General features: G+C 34.3%; 1 protein-coding gene across 1 annotated transcript; it reads right to left on the bottom strand.

Moving 5' to 3' along the window:
- Nucleotides 1–790: 790 nt before the first annotated feature.
- On the bottom strand, nt 791–10404 carry LOC132724559 (plasminogen-like; the record flags this gene model as incomplete). Its single annotated transcript, XM_060709442.1, has 7 exons — nt 10294–10404; nt 9297–9447; nt 5519–5716; nt 4954–5066; nt 4273–4405; nt 3840–4082; nt 791–898 (listed from the first exon to the last, which is right to left on the bottom strand). Coding segments are annotated over exons 1-7 (1057 nt in total), but the record flags the coding sequence as incomplete, so codon positions are not given.
- Nucleotides 10405–17717: the final 7313 nt, after the last annotated feature.

The raw sequence follows: 17717 nt of genomic DNA, 5'->3' as shown, positions 1-17717 counted from the left end.
GAGCAAACAGTTAATGAGGTCTACTTTAGCGGAGTGTCGAGTTTTCATCTTGCCTCCGGGTAAATTTAGAAGCGATCAAACAGTTAATGAGGTTTGCCTTAGCCGAGTGACGAGTTTTCACTTTGCCTCTCGGTAAATTTACGAGCGAACAAACAGTTAGGGAGGTCTACCTTAGCCGACTGACGAGTTTTCACCTTGCCACCCGGTAAATTTACGAGCAAGCAAACAGTTAATGAGGTTTACCTTAGCAGAGTGTCGAGTTTTCACCTTGCCTCCCGGTAAATTTACAAGCGAGCAAACAGTTAATGAGGTCTACTTTAGCCGAGTGTCGAGTTTTCATCTTGCCTCCCGGTAAATTTAGAAGCGATCAAACAGTTAGTGAGGTTTGCCTTAGCCGAGTGACGAGTTTTCACCTTGCCTCTCGGTAAATTTACGAGCGAACAAACAGTTAGTGAGGTTTACCTTAACCGACAGACGAGTTTTCACCTTGCCTCCCGGTAAATTTACGAGCAAGCAAACAGTTAATGAGGTCTACCTTAGCCGAGTGTCGAGTTTTCAGATACTACTTGCTTGTTTTCCTTTCACTCATTTATTATGAAATGTCACAATGTCAGCCTTATATTTACTCAGTTAATAAAAACATCATAATTGTGGAAAACTCAGGACGACATGCAGAAAAAATAAATATAATCATTTCGTAAACAAATAATGGTAAACTTAACACATATAATGATATTATCTGGGACATTTATGGTTTATCATAAAGGCAACTTTAAATAAATGAACTAACCGACATCATAGCAGATAGCACGTTCCCCCTCCGTGCAGGGCCTTCGTTTAAATACAAGCTCATTAGAGTTTGATTTGTACACGGCCATACAATTTTCATTTGATGTTTCTGGAAAACAAAACATAAAATAAATAAGTAGACAAAAGCCAAATCAACAATCAAATGGGGTTTTTAACGGTCCCAAAAGGAATCTAAAATTTGGGTTCGTTTTTGCCCAAAAAACTAGGCCCAAAAGACCCAAAAAACTTTGTAAACAACCCCTTATTAAAAGACAAGGGTTCCAACCCTCCAAAAAAACCCAATTTTGGGCCCTTCCCTTTTCCTTTTTAAGAAGCAAAATTTCGTTCCTTTTTTTTAAAGGAAAATTTTTACATTTTTTATTGGACCAGGGTAGCATATTTAAGGGTTTTTCCCCAATAAATGTTTAGCAACTTTAATCGTGCATATATAGTAACATGCCGAACACAAACGTAGCCGAAAACTACTATTTTGCTTACTCACAACATTGTAAACAACGTATGTGGTTTATCCCGAAAAAAAAATACTTTGCAACAATGAACAAACGAAGCAAAGGCTTGTATTCAATAAAAAGACTATTTTGCAAAACATACATGTATGATTACCTGTAATTGTTTCGACAGACAACCATGTAAGTGTTTTTTCCCTTTAACTTGCTAATTTTTCTCCGAGAACGGCCGTTTGCTCCTCACGAGATTGAGGATAGAAGGTTCATACTACAAGAGATCTGATTGGTCGATACATCGGATGCTGGTGACAAGTAAATGGCAAATAACTAGAGTTTGGAAAGTGATATTTCGGTGAAACTTGGCGTATAATAACATTTTGTGAAGATCTCCTTGGGATCATAGGATTGAGGTCAAGGTTATTGTTACTAAAATAGAAAATCGATTTCTGGTCAATAAGTAGTGTTTTAATGAATTTGCTTTGAATTAAGCTTATGTGAAGACCTTACTTAAGATAGCTTTTGGTCCACCTTAACGGTCAACGTTACTGTTACTTAAAATCGGTTCCCAGTATGGAATAAGATACTTTTATTATCCCCCTATGACCAAGGTCAAGACAATTATAATTTTCCCATCAGCATTTGTTATTACAAAATACTTATTCATTTTTTGATATTCCAAAACCTGGTTTCGTGGCATTGTCATGTTTCTTAAAAAAAAACAACAAAAAAAAAACATTGTCCGGTAGTTAAATGGTTGGATTTGTTTTGAAAGATAATCTGTGTATTATGTTTCCTTTTTATGTGTGACATATAATACGTCACTAGTATTCCAAAGCGTAGGTAAATGCAACTGACATTTATCAAACAAGAGGGCCATGATGGCCCTGAAGTCGCTCACCTGTATATAGGCCCCCGGAGCGGGGCCAGTTTAAACCCCAGGGCTTTTATTTGAACAAACTTGGTAGACACCAATTAGAAGATGTTTCATGCTAAACATCTAAGGTCTAGATCGTTGGTTTTTTTAAAAGCAGATTTTTTTTAAAGTTTAATTTTTCTTTACACATATAGTTAAAAACAATGACCCCCTGGGGCAGGGCCAGTTTTGACCCCAGCGCTTTTTATTTGAACAATCTTTGTAGACACTTACTAGAAAATGTTTCATGCTTAATATCTAAACTCTAGCTATTCATGTTTTTTAGAAGAAGATTTTTAAGTTTTTGCTATACACATATAAGGAAAATCAATGTCCTCCGGGCCGGGGCCAATTTTGACCCCAGGGCTTTTATTTGAACAAACTTTGTAGACACTCACTAGAAGATGTTTCATGCTTAAATATCTAAACTCTAGCTATTTGGTTTTCTTCAAAGAAGACTTTTTAAGTTTTTGCTATACACATATAAGGAAAATCAATGACCCCCGGGGCGTGGCCAATTTTGACCCCAGGGCTCTTATTTGAACAAACTTGGTAGACATCCATTAGAACATGTTTTAATGCTAAAATATCTTAGCTCTAGCTCTTTGGGTTCTTTAAAAGAAGATTTTAAAGTTTTTTACTATATGCATATAGGGAAAATCAATGACCCCCTGGGGCGGGGCCAATTTTTGACCCCAGGGCTTTTATTTGAACAAACTTGGTAGACATCCATTAGAAGATGTTCCATGCTAAAATATCTTAGCTCTAGCTCTTTGGGTTCTTTAAAAGAAGATTTTTTTAAGTTTTTACTATATGCATATAGGGAAAATCAATGACACCCTAGGGCGGGGCCAATTTTGACCCCAGGGCTTTTATTTGAACAAACTTGGTAGACATCCATTAGAACATGTTTCATGCTAAATATCTTAGCTCTAGCTCTTTGGGTTCTTTAAAAGAAGAGTTTTTAAGTTTTTACTATATGCATATAGGGAAAATCAATGACCCCCTGGGGCGGGGCCAATTTTGACCCCAGGGCTTTTATTTGAACAAACTTGGTAGAAACTCACTAGAAGATGTTTCATGCCAAATATCTAAGCTCTAGCTCTTTTCGTTTTTTAGAAGAAGATATTTAAAGTTTTTTCTTTCGGTTGCCATGGCAACCAGAGTTCTGCATGAAATTAAATTCTTTGAACAATTTTTAAAGGTGACCACCAAAGGAACATTCCTGTGAAGTTTGGATGAAATTGGCTTGGTGGTTTATGAGGAGATGTCATTTAAAGTAAAAGTTTACGGACGGACGACGGACGAAAAGCGATCACAAAAGCTCACCCTGTCACTTTGTGACAGGTGAGCTAATGAATATATATATATTATCTCATGCGCACCACTTGTATCTCGTGGCCACGACATAGTAACTCATAACCAAGACATAGTACCTCGTGCGCACCACTTAATTGTCTCGTGGCCACGACTTAGTAACTCGTGGCCACGACATAGTAAGTCGTGGCCACGACATAGTATCTCGTGCACGCACGAGATGGATAGAAACGCACAAATGTCACCTTTGTGCCACCGTACAATACAGAATTATTAATGAATAATTCATAAGTAAATCTTACAGTAGAAACTTCTATTGTTCTAATAAACAAGTATAGAGAGAGATATCTTACCTTTATGAAAACATGGTGGTACATCGCAAAACTCAGTCTCGTTCTGATTAACATAACACCAAAGAGCTTCGGAACCATTTGGGTTCCTACAAAAATTGGATGCATTCTGTGCCGACCCGTCCGGAAATACCGTAGTATTATCGTGAATTATTGCAGTGATGTTATTCCATGGCAAACAGGTGTTACCTTCCTTTGTTCTCGATACAGTCCCTTGCCAAGCACTTGAATTTGTGTAGCATATATCTGTAGGGAAAGTTTTAAAGTTTTAAATGGAGAAGGGGGAATAAATCGATCAACAAAAATAGATAGATCTAATATAATGATGGTGATGATGATGTTGTTGTTGTTGTTGGTGGTGGTGATGACAATAATAATTATAATGATGACCTATAAATTAACCATTTGACTACTGTAAGGAATATTTTGAACTAACCGTTCATGTATATAGTAAGGCTCAGATTCCCGCCACATCTCTCTTCGTAATTGCCAGAACAAGAAATTGTACAATAATGATCCATAATGACAGGGGAGCCAGCGTAACTCTCAATACAGAAGCACTTGTCGCTCTGAAATTTAACTCACAAAATAATCACATGGTTAGACTTTATTCTTCACATGAAACAAAACACACATCTGTATCAAGCTCTTTCATGTAATTTAAAATGATTATTTCTTTATAATGCCATAGACAAAGTCAAAACTTATATCAAACTGTAAGTTTATATTCATAAAAACCACAACGTTTTAGAAATTGCATATAAAAATAACAAACTTAAGAATGACTTATTTAAAAATGATTTAACATCACTTCCGCATGACTGTCTTGTTCTACATCTTGCCAGTATATTGCCATTTACAGACACGACAAATGAGCCGCGTCACGACAAAACCAACATAATGGGTTTGCGACCAGCATGGATCCAGACCAGCCTGCGCATCCGCGCAGTCTGATCAGGATCCATGCTGTTCACTTACCAACTCTATTACAAGTAGAGAAACTGATAGCGAACAGCATGAATCCTGATCAGACTGCGCGGATGCTGGTCGCAAACCCATTATGTTGGTTTTGTCGTGACGAGGCTCAAATTTTATTATACAAAATAAAAACACATACCTGAAGCCCGAAATAATTCCATTTTGAACAAAGTCTCTGACATTCTGCCATCGAATTGTTCTTTACAATTACATATGTTTCAAAATCGTCAAGGTTTGCAAAAGAAAAACATCCTGAAATGAATTGATTGTTTCCTACAACACGCATTGTATTATATTTTGTTTGCTTCAATGCCTAATGTGTTCAACTAAATTACAGGACTGTGTTTATTATCACCACCAAACATGGATATCTTGTATAATTGTTTCGATAAGTAATATTTATTATGTTCATTTATGTTTATTGTTAGTTGATATTCAATAAGGGGGAAGGGTATGCGTCCTTCATAACTCAGTGCACAGAGGCCCATACCATATCCTTCAGACACCCCTTCAGAGAATTTACATTTTACAACTTCCAAAACAGTGAATATTATATTCAAATGATGGTATTCACAGGACATTTTATTGCTTAACGCAAACTGCTTAGTAACGACAATAACAGATATCAGACGATAATTACGTTCACCTTGTTCGAGCTATATTACCGTCTGAATGACAATGTCACAATATTTAGTTGAACTAACCTTTAAGCCACACCCACGGTGTTATATATTGATTCTTCGCCTGCCATATTGACGTAACGTGGCGTTCTTGCATCATATCGACAATTTTGTCCTGGTATTCCGCAATGTCTTTTACTAAGCTACCACCTTGTCGTCTGCATATTCCGTGAGCCTCGTGCACAGAAACAAATTCTGAGTGCCATGTTAGGATACTTTTCACTACAATTTAAGAAAATCAAATATTTTACACATCGAACTTAGTAAAGGAGCTACTTTCCTCATCAACATAAAGAAAATAACTTATTTGTATTACGTCATTAGGACAAAACAAACTATTTTTCTCTTCAACATTAGGAAAGTAACATAACGCCATTCGAAAAATCAAAGTGCTGCAGCACTGAATGCGACGGACATGCAACCGGAGAGACATTTAGGCTTTTTTTTAGAAAAAAAAAACAACAAAAAAAATAAAACACAAAATATATAACAGAGAAAATTTGTTCCATACAAGTTCGAGATTTTTAGAGCAATATATTTTGTGTCCCAATCTGATATAATTCAGATTTTCTACTTTCAAGCATTTAAATACAGAATGAAATTTATGCCTAAAAACTCTGGTCAAACTTGTAAATCAGTGTCCTTATCGATTTATTCCAAGAAATGATATGTAAATAGAAAAAAACTGTCAACGAAATATTTCTAAAATAAAACCATGCAAATAATCTTCAAGCATAATATATTATACATGTGAGAATGTTATTTAGAATTGCTTTGTGTTATAACATAGTGGGCATATAGACAATAAAATATAAGTCATTTGTATTTTTATTTCTCTTGGATATGTCTCATTAAAAATATTTTTGGTTAAAATCATCAGCAATTAATAGTGTATTTTTTAAGATTTTTTTTATTTACAAGGGCCAGCTAGAGCACATCGTTTTTATTTTAATTTAAATGTCACTTAAGCACTACGGTGTTTAGTTGTCTTTTCATTTTCACACTAAATTCCATTTTCAACTTGTTTGCTTCTTGCTTCTTACAATTGTATAGAATTTCTAAAAAAAGTATTTCATGGCATGTAAACAAAGTAAGTATCCGCTGGTTTATTACATGCACTAATCGCCTGTCCGAAAATCAGCACAGGTGCAGCAGAATCTATTTTTAGAATAGCGAAGGTTAACTCATATCGTGACCTAGAAAAATATGTAAACAAACCACAAGAATCGGAAGTAGAACTGATATTATAACTTCCTTCAATAAAGATTACAATGAAAGACTACATGGTGGTAAAGTGTTGAAAACCCCTCTTGTTACATGCATTTTCAAAAATAGATATTTATACTAACCATTGTACTGTGTCTAATTTATTAATAACTGCTGAATATTCAGCTAAACCCGCAGTATGAGTCACGAAATTAGTTCTTCTTTTATTAATGCGCGAGTAATTCTAGAGTCACGAAAAACTTTTGATTTGTTAATAATAATGTTTTGTATAATGTAGAAATATTTATTTCCTACTAATAATTTCTTGGAACTCAGAGCTTACACCTTTATTATAGTATAATTTGCTGTCCTACTTTTTCGACAGCGGTAAATCGTTTCGGCAGTAATTTGCATATTGCGCAATAATACTACGGGACTACAACGTTTTTATCAATCATTTACGTTCATATTTTAACTTGGATAACTTAAATTGAAATCGAAAAGGCTAAATATGGAAGATTTTAAGATATCCCGACAAAGTATCGGAGTTTTTAAGGATAAAATTCATGTACTATTTCTTGGGCTGTTAATTGGTTGAGGACACTTTGCGCGATTGTAGCAGACGAAATCCCATGTGTAGATCAAAGTGCTGCAGCACTGAATGCGACGGACATGCAACCGGAGAGACATTAATTAAGGCTTCTTTTAGAAAAACAAAACAAAACAAAAACAAAACACAAAATATATAACAGAGAAAATTTGTTCCATACAAGTTCGAGATTTGTACAGCAATATATTTTGTGTCCCAAATTGATATAATTCAGATTTTCTACTTTCAAGCACTTAAATACAGAATGAAATTTATGCCTAAAAACTCTGGTCAAACTTGTAAATCAGTGTCCTTATCGATTTATTCTAAGAAATGATATGTAAATAGAAAAAAAACTATCAACGAAATATTTCTAGAATAAATCCAGGCAAATAAACTTCAAACATAATACATTATACATTTGAGAATGCTATTTAGAATTGCTTCGTGTTATATCATAGTGGGCATACAGACAATAAGATATAAGTCATTTGTATTTTTATTTCTCTTGGATATGTCTCATTAAAAAAAAAATTGGTTAAAATCATCAGCAATTAATAGTGTATTTCTTAGATTTTTTTTATTTACAAGGTAAAGATGTAGAGGCCAGAGCACATCGTTTTTATTTTAATTTAAATGTCACTTAAGCACTACAGTGTTTAGTTGTCCTTTTCAACTTCACACTAAATTCCATTTTCAACTTGTTTGCTTCTTACAATTGTATAGCATTTCTAAAAGTATTGCATTACAATCCGCTGGTTTATTAATTACATGTTTAATGTGTACTTCCTAATCGCCTGTCCAAAAATCAGAACAGGTGAAGCAGAATCTATTTTTAGAATAGCGAAGGTTAACTCATATCATGACCTAGTAAAATATGTAAACAAACCACAAGAATCGGATGTAGAACTGATATTATAACTTCCTTACCATGAAAGACTACATGGCGGTAAAGTGTCTTACATGCATTTTCAAAAATAGATATTTATACTAGCCATTGTACTGTATCTAATATATTAATAACTGCTGAATATTCAGCTAAACCCGCGGTATGAGTCACGAAAATAGTTCTTCTTTTATTAATGCGCGATTTATCCTAGTCACGAAAAACTTTTGATTTGTTAATAATAATGTTTTGTATAATGTAGATATATTTATTTCCTACTAATAATGTCTTGGAACTCAGAGGTTACACCTTTATTGAAGTATAATTTGCTGTCCTACTTTTTCGACAGCGGTAAATCGTTTCAGCAGTAATTTGCATATTGCGCAATAATACTACGGGACTACAACGTTTTTATCAACAATATACGTTCATATTTTAACTTGGATAACTTAATTTGAAATTGAAAAGGCTAAATATGGAAGACATTAAGATATCCAGACAAAGTATGGGAGTTTTGAAGGATCAAATTCATGTACTATTTCTTGGGCTGTTAATTGGTTTAGGACACATTGCGCGAGTGTAGCCAACGAAATCCCATGTGTAGATGACTTAGCTCTGAACGCGCCTGAGGGCGCGTCCGTCGCAATGACTTAGCTCTGAACGCGCCTGAGGGCGCGTCCGTCGCAAAAAGCACTATTTTTACTACAGTAACAGTATCTGGAAAAAAACCTCTTTACACTGCGCCATTAGAATAAGAACTATTTTTCACTACAGCATTAGGAAAGAAATTGTTTTTTACTACGACAAAAGGAAAAGGTGCACTTTCTTCTAAAACATTTGAACAAGAACTGCAGAAAATAATTATTTTCACTACAACATAAGGTAAAGCTTTATTTGTACTACAACATTAGACCGATTATTTTCGCTACATTATTAGAAAGGAAGTCTGCAGGGTAAACATTCTACATGTATTCGAATCAAAGAAAGGATATATCTCATGTGGGAAAGGTATCCAACTTGCTTAATTACAAAAGGTAACACATAGTTGTTTGAATTACATTAAATTAGACAAAAATTTATTTTCAGAGATTCATTTATTTCACAATAAACCAAGAAAATACCTTTCCAGATTATCTTGAATCCCTTACGCTGGCCGGATCCATCACTTACAAAGTGGATGTGTATTTTGTTACCTAGAAAATATATTTCCTCATTCAAAATACATACTTTGTCGAGGATCGGCATCATCGTGTTGTTGGAAATGTCTGTCATCTAAAAAACGTAACAGAATGCGAATATTTGTTTCTTGACAACACATGTGTGTGTTGTTGTTGCGACATGTAACGGTAATGGTGGTGATATTGGTAGTTTAGTCTCTGGATTACGGCTGTAAGCCACAATGAATTAACCAAAGCAACAGTTCAACCATCACAGTCGAGCCGTTTACTAGTACAAGCTGCCTTCGCTTTCAAAATAAACTGATAGATCCTGTACATGTATGTCTGAGCAGACGAATAGTGCGAATGACCGTAGAAAGGATTTCATGATCAAGTGAATCTGGGCTGTCCTGGAATCGGATTCACAGTCTCACATTCTACTTTTTGAGCTAACCGAACGTCTTCTTGAAAAAAGATTCCACCAGCAGAAAAAGTATTTATGCTTTATAACATTGCATGTTTTGTAACTATAATTATCATCGTACTGCCGTAACGATGGCCAGATTCAATTTATTGTAAACTTTAACTTCTATCAGGGAATGTAGTTCTGTAGTAGTAAGTATAGAATCTATTTTGTTAATTATAAAGGCATTTGACTGGTTATATGGGCTTACGAAAAAATCGGTTGTTGTTTTTATATAACCATCATCTAGTGGTTATATAAGGTGATGTCCGTTTATACTTGGTCATAACACATGTTTCTTTTTAATATCACAAATATCCCCGGGTAAAATAATACGACAGTACCAAAAACATGGAAAAAATGTTTCTTACACCTAACATGTTCTTATTAGTAATACACAGTACCCAGTTTTATGCACTTTCTAAACGCAAAACGTTTTAAAACGTTAAACGTGCACATTTTCATATTCTGAGAAAATATCAAGAATAAACCACCTACCGATATAAAATCAGGACATTTTATATCAAAGTGAAGGAAAATGAGCACTATGTCAGTGCCCTCTGTGTCGAGAATTGTCCATTCACAGTCACTGTTAGGTGGATTACGCATTTCTAGTATCATAATCAGGGAGGTAAAAATTCCCAGTAAGTTCAGTGTAGTTATCTCCACATGCCGTAACTGTATATCAATGAAAAAAGTACTATCTGAGATGACATTATTATTGTATTGTATTCTATTGCATCTCCTTCTGCTTTTTTCACTGTTATATATTGTACGACGAAAGGAAACGAGTTAACCTTGATTGATTGATTGATTGATTGATCGATCGATCGATTGATTTATTGATCAGGGAGCTTGTTATACGAGTTTATTGCCACAATCACAATTTCATAATATTTATGGAGAAACGACATGTATTTGATCTGGAAGTTACTTAATTTATGGAATTCGTATGACTAAATATCTCAAATTTGATAGCATTCATGTACTAAATGAAATCATTATTTCAAAACACTTACATATATATGCTAAAACAAAGCAAGTTTATTAAAAATGTCCCTTTGAAGTAATGTAAACAACAAAAAGATCTGAAAATTGTAGACTCGATTTGGTTGAGTCTGATCAAGAGGGGGTAATGGAAAATGTAACATCATTCACGCCCCCCTAACACCGTCTTAAGCGCTATTCAATCTTCAACACTAAATATGCTGGAAACAATGATCCCAAACTATCAGATAAAAACAACCTTAACCCGCTAAATTTCTTAAGTGGACTTGTAGATGTTGGAGATAACAGGATAAAAAATTAACATGATATCGGCTACCATAGAGCCTAGTCAAACTGGACATACACGCAAGCCTGCCTGGCTTTATACTGATGGCAAAGGCTAATCTCTTTATGATACAACATGGCAATCGTGATCCAGTTAAAAGGCTATCTCTTTATGATACAGCATGGCAATCGTGATCCAGTAAAAGGCTTATCTCTTTATGATACAACATGGCAATCGTGATCCAGTAAAAGGCTTATCTCTTAATGATACAGCATGGCAATCGTTGACCCAGTAAAAGGCTAATCTCTTTATGATACAGCATGGCAATCGTTATCAAGTAAAAGGCTTATCTCTTTTATGATACAGCATGGCAATCGTGATCCAGTAAAAGGCTAACTCTTATGATACAGCATGGCAGTCGTGATCCAGTAAAAAGCCTTATCTCATTATTATACGGCATGGCAATCGTGCTCCAGTAAAAGGCTAATCTCTTTATAAATACAGCAAGGCAATCGTGATCCAGTAAAAGGCTAACTCTTTATTGATACAACATGGCAATCGTGATCTAGTTAAATGCTAATCTCTTTATGATACAGCATATGGCAATCGTGATCCAGTTAAATGCTTATCTCTTTATTATACGGCATGGCAATCGTTATCAATTATAATGCTAATCTCTTTATGATACAGTATGGTAACGGTTAACCAGTAAAAGGTTTATCTCTTTATTTGATACAGCGTGGAAAATGGTTAACAGTAAAAGGCCAATCTCTTTAGTATATAGCATGGTAATGGTTAACCAGTGTAAGGCCAATCTCTTTATGATACAGCATGATAATGGTTAACCAGTAAAAAGGCTAATCTTCTTTATGCTACAGCTGTGGTTAACCAATAAAAGACTTGTCTCTTTATGATACAGCATGTTAATGGTAACCAGTGAAAAATCATTTTAATCGTTCAAAGTTTGCTGATATGCATAATATCTATAGTAATTCAATAACGTTGTATGTTATAACAATCAAAACAAAGAAATAATACATACCATAAGGCAAATTGAGCAGAAGACCCGTTATAATCTGGAAATGTAGAAATACAATTACTACATTTGTGTGTCCATTTTGTGATACATTGTACATGTATATTTATATAAGTTTGTAGACTTTTCAGTGAATTAAATCATTTTATATACGTGTATATTTTTTCTTGTGCTGTTAATAAAGTACTAGCAAACTGGCAATTAAGATTTCAGGTTTCGTCAAATCATATTGTTGGGCGCTCTGCAATACCGGACGGCGTTACTATTTCCCCCCGTCCCCCACTCAAAATAGCAGGTTTTATTAGTGGGGGGGGGTATCATGAAAGAGACGTCTTTGCAGCCAAACACAGTCTAAAGTTGACAGTATAGCAGCCTTATTATGTTCGCTCATAACATCTATGTTTACGAAAAATAAATAAATAAACAAAAAATACAAGCACATTGTCATTATAGTCTTATATTGATACATAAAAAGGGTTTAACAAAAATTAAGAAATATATAAGAAAACAATATAAAAGCCATTAAGTGCAACGCCACCAACTTAATCGACAATTTACAAAACTGTTCTTTTCATTTCGGTTCTTTGCATCACAGACGCTTGGGGTTTGGAGCTCAAAACGCCTTTAAAATCCAAATAAAATGCATATTTGTCAATCCCAGGACATGTACTGATCATATATATCAAAAAATCTTAATATATGCCGTTTTGAAAAAAAAATCATATTTCAACATCTATAATAATACACAAGATAAAAATGTTCGCCGGAAAAAATCCGCACCCCTACCGTCATAATCACCATGTATTTTAATCCATTTCCAATATTTTCACATAATCCTTTGGTCCATCGACACAGAAGATATAATTCTTCACGATGATGGTCAATTTTAAACTTCAACGGTAATATAAACAACGCAACAGCCGAAATAAACATCAATATTCTCGTCGTTTTTTTTCAACGACAAAAACTTTCGATAAATTCAATGGACCAGACGGCTATGAACGAAGCTATCGATTATGTGGTTCCCAAACTTAAAAGCGCTGCGCATTTGCACACGGCAAAGCTGGGGCCACATAATCGGATAGCTTCGTTCATAGCCGTCTGGTCCATTGAATTTATCGAAAGTTTTTGTCGTTGAAAAAAAACGGCCGAGAATATTAATGTTTATTTCGGCTGTTTGCGTTGTTTATATTACCGTTGAAGTTTAAAATTGACCATCATCGTGAAGAATTATATCTTCTGTGTCGATGGACCAAAGGATTATGTGAAAATATTGGAAATGGATTAAAATACATGGTGATTATGACGGTAGGGGTGCGGATTTTTTCCGGCGAACATTTTTATCTTGTGTATTATTATAGATGTTGAAATATGATTTTTTTTCAAAACGGCATATATTAAGATTTTTTGATATATATGATCAGTACATGTCCTGGGATTGACAAATATGCATTTTATTTGGATTTTAAAGGCGTTTTGAGCTCCAAACCCCAAGCGTCTGTGCTTTGCATAACTTTTTTTATCTAGATTTCAGACATTTATAAATATAGTTTTCTTTTTACGATATTGTAATTAGGGCAAAGTAAAACAAATGGTTCGAAATACTACTCGCGAGTAAAATCCGAATAAATATATTAACGTAATGTATTTATCTTTAAGTAATACATCAACATACAAAATAATATAAATATCGGAATAGATTAAATAAGCCTTGCAGCAGTTTCTCGCAAGTGATTGTTTGTTTTGATACGTTAATTGTGATTACTTTAAGTAACATCACATTTGCATAATGTTTTATATATCCTAATTAATTTCATCTAAAATATTCCCGTGCTTTTTCGATTTATATGATTAAATGATATTCTGGTTTATAAAAATGAAGGCAAAATTCGCCAAGGGCATGCAAAACTAAAAAAGGAAGATACGGGAAACAAAACAAATGTGACCCAGGGGATATGCTCACCGAACATTCAACCATTCTAACTGTTGAAACGGCGTGAATATTAATAAGAAAAATAAATAAATAAAAAGTGAAAATACGATAATGAATGCACGGATAGATTTGAAATTGAAAACAAAGCATAAACATTGTACGTTTTGTTTTTTCCCTTGGTAGTGAGGCATGGTCAACAATTTACAGGTTCAATTACTATGATATAAGATATTTATTGCAAAAATTATTTACTCTGATCTATAATTATCTACATAAAAAATTATGACAGAAACTGAAAATCATATTTTCAATGATTTCAATTTACTACGTGTATCAGTTTCCTATTGAACTTTACAAGTAGTTTATTACCTACTTCCTATGATTTCCTTTATTACTTTCAGCACTAAGCTGTGTACGTATATTCATATTTCCCGGTGTGACTTTTCTTTAAGTTCATGACTTTATACATGCGATATTTGATGGTTGCTTATGTTGTTGATTATACTCTTTAGCCGAAAAATTATCGCCATTGATATGACGACGAAAAAAGCGGCTTGTGACTTATCTAAATACCTTGTGTTTATCTAATATCAGTCGTAATGTACTAAATAGTTTGTTTACATTTCTTTATATTTTATTTTTAATATGGACCAAAAACCGTGGATAGAGTACAGCTAAGGTCATCACTACATATATGTTTTATGTCATTGGAAGACCACCGCACACCACACAGTCAAGACTTATATAATAATATTTTGAACAAAGCCGCGCTAACATCATCTTCAATTTGTTTTGCGTCAAAGGCATTTCTTTTATGTAATTACAAAACAGAAACGAATTCAGACGAATATTGTTTGTATGTTGTGAGCTGGTGCCTAGATCGAATTTTTATACTAAAGATATAACTGTAAAGTCTAAAAGCTGGTGCCTAGATCGAATTTTTATACTACAGATATAACTGTAAAGTCTAAAATACAGCAAATGGACGCATCTTACTATAGTTATAGGTCAACTATGCTTTAATTGAAACATTTTTTTTTTTATATCTTTGTGCTGTACAAACGCTTGGCTGTCAACCCCAACGTCTTCAAAAGATGTATAAAAATGACGAATGCATGGAGAACATGAAAACAGTTTAAATGGACCGTTAAATATATTTACCGCATTGTTTCCTATTCCTTTGTTACAGACTTCACAATCGTGCATTAAAATAAAGTATATTCTCTTATATACATTTGATATTTATAACATTCCAATTTATTCTAAAACAATTTCAAAGATAGTCAAATACGAGATTAAAAAAGACTAGGAAAAATTACCTTTAGTGCAATGTCCATTTTTGTGATACATTGTGTATATATTCGCGAAAGGTTTAAAGTATTTATATAGGAAGTAAACTTTTCTTTAACTTTTATTTCATCTTTACGGAAGGGTAAGTAGCCATTATTCATCTGATTCAATCATATATTTATATCCGGGACAATGAAAGTTAAGGTATGTACCGTGTAATTTCATTGATTTTAAACATTTCTATTGCCAATAAATAAGACATATATGTAGGATGACATAAGGTTCTCTCAACATTAGCAACGGGTCTTCCCTGATGCAATCAATTACAATAACATATTTTACAAGAATGACTAGAAGTTAGATAGAAGTAACATAACTTACACCTATATAGTACTTTGGCTTTAAAAATGATTTTAGGTAAGAAAGAACAATAAAAATGATTGGGTCTACATGTTCTCTAGCTTGAATTTAACGACGTTAACTGACTTTTTATAATTTGCGTTAACATGTACATTTGCCAAATATAACAAAAACAAACAGAATGCAAAATGAAATAAAGAAGGCAAAAAGAAGAAGAAGAAAGTTAAGAATCTTGTCTGTTGTTTTGCAAAAATGAAAAAGAAAAAATACATTAATATTTATAGGGATTGTGCTGGTTTGATTTTCAAATCAAAAGCGTTTGCTTTATATGAAATGCTGAAAGTCAAAAATATTTTATTATCATTTTCTAAAGACAACTCTATGTTACCAACTAAAAAGTAATTGACACTTAAAGGGGGAAATTACCTCAACACTGGCCATAGATTCGCAGAAGCGGTGGGTCCATCGTGCAGCGGCGGTGGGGTATTCGTCGCAGAAAGCGGTTGATAAAATATGGGCGGTTTGCTGTTGTCGGCAAGTATATGACTGAATTCTGTTTTTTATGTTTTAATGTTAACTGGAAATACTTATGAGAACTGGGGCCCACATATGCACTCTTTCAACTTATTACACGCACACAGTTTGCAATAACATTGCCTGTATATGCAAACACTTCTGTACAGTTTTGACGAGGGGTCATCGCTTTTGCCTAATTTTTTTAAAACAGGTACAAATGTGTGCAAAACGACCCCATAATACAACGGCGTCACATCGTATGAATGATACTATTACAAAGTACAATATTTTGGAAATTTGGAAAATTTTTATTGCCTGTTTATAAAATAAATGACAACAAGAGCCATGTCAACATGGCCATCCCCCGCCAAATGTGTTTGCTCATTGGAAGAATGTATATGTAGTAGAGCAGAATAATTCCATTTTAAGAGGTCTTTTGGTAATGAAAACTGATGGCTATAGTGATTACAGATTTGAAACCTATGTGAATACTGATGGCTGAAAATAACAAAGGGCAATAACTGAAAAATAATGCAGGGTAGGTTATCATTCTTGTGTGCTGCATCCCTCCTCAATGAGATCCATCCACCTATGAAGTTTCAAGTTGATACCTCAAATACTTTTTGAGATAAGCTCTGGACAAACTAGCATGAAAAAGAACAAAGGGCAATAACTCAAAAATTGTATAGGGAAGAGTTATCATTCTTGCGCACAACATTCCTCCTCAATAAGATCTATCCACCTATGACATTTCATGCTGATATCTCAAACACTTTTTGAGTTATGCTCCACTCAGGTGAACAATTAAGTATGAAAAATAACAAAGGGCAATAACTCAAAAATTATAAAAGGTAGAGTTATCATTCTTGTTCACTGCACACCTCCTGAGTGAGATCTATGCACCTATGAAGTTTCATGTTGATATCTCATAGGCTTTTGGAGTTATGCTCTGGACAAAAATCAATTTTGAAAAATAACAAAGGGCAATAACTCAAAAATTATGCAGGGTAGAGTTATCATTCTTGTGCACTGCACTCCTCCTCAATGAGGTCTATCCACCTATGAAGTTTCAAGTTGATAACTCAAATACTTTTAGAGATATGCTCCGGACAAAAATGTCGGACGGACGTTCTAACAGGAGAGTAATTATGTGGCTACTCCATTGTTCTCTCTATTGTTCTTTTTAGCCCCACAAAAGAAAATAGCCACATAAAAGCATTACGGAATGAATGACATCAAAGAGAAAGAACAGTTACCTATTGTCCCTCTAGCCACATAATTACTGTCCTGGGAGTGCGGAAGGACGGACGGACGGACGGAAGATCCGACGGACGGAGACTATTTCTATATCCCCCGCCGCCTTTTCGGCGGGGGATAAAAAATGATTTCAACGCAGACGGCGGTGGATTCGATTGAAACGCAGTGCGGTGGGCCCGATATCATTTATGTATATTTTGAGCGTTTAACTCGACGTTACGCACTTTTAAATTGAGTACAACCCTTTTCTTACTTTG

This window comes from Ruditapes philippinarum, unplaced genomic scaffold (genome assembly GCF_026571515.1).
Source record: "Ruditapes philippinarum isolate M1 unplaced genomic scaffold, ASM2657151v2 ctg15212_1_1_1_1, whole genome shotgun sequence".
NCBI classification, from domain to species: domain Eukaryota; kingdom Metazoa; phylum Mollusca; class Bivalvia; order Venerida; family Veneridae; genus Ruditapes; species Ruditapes philippinarum.
Note: the sequence above shows the minus strand (reverse complement) of the source record. Positions and strands in the feature narration are given on the sequence as shown.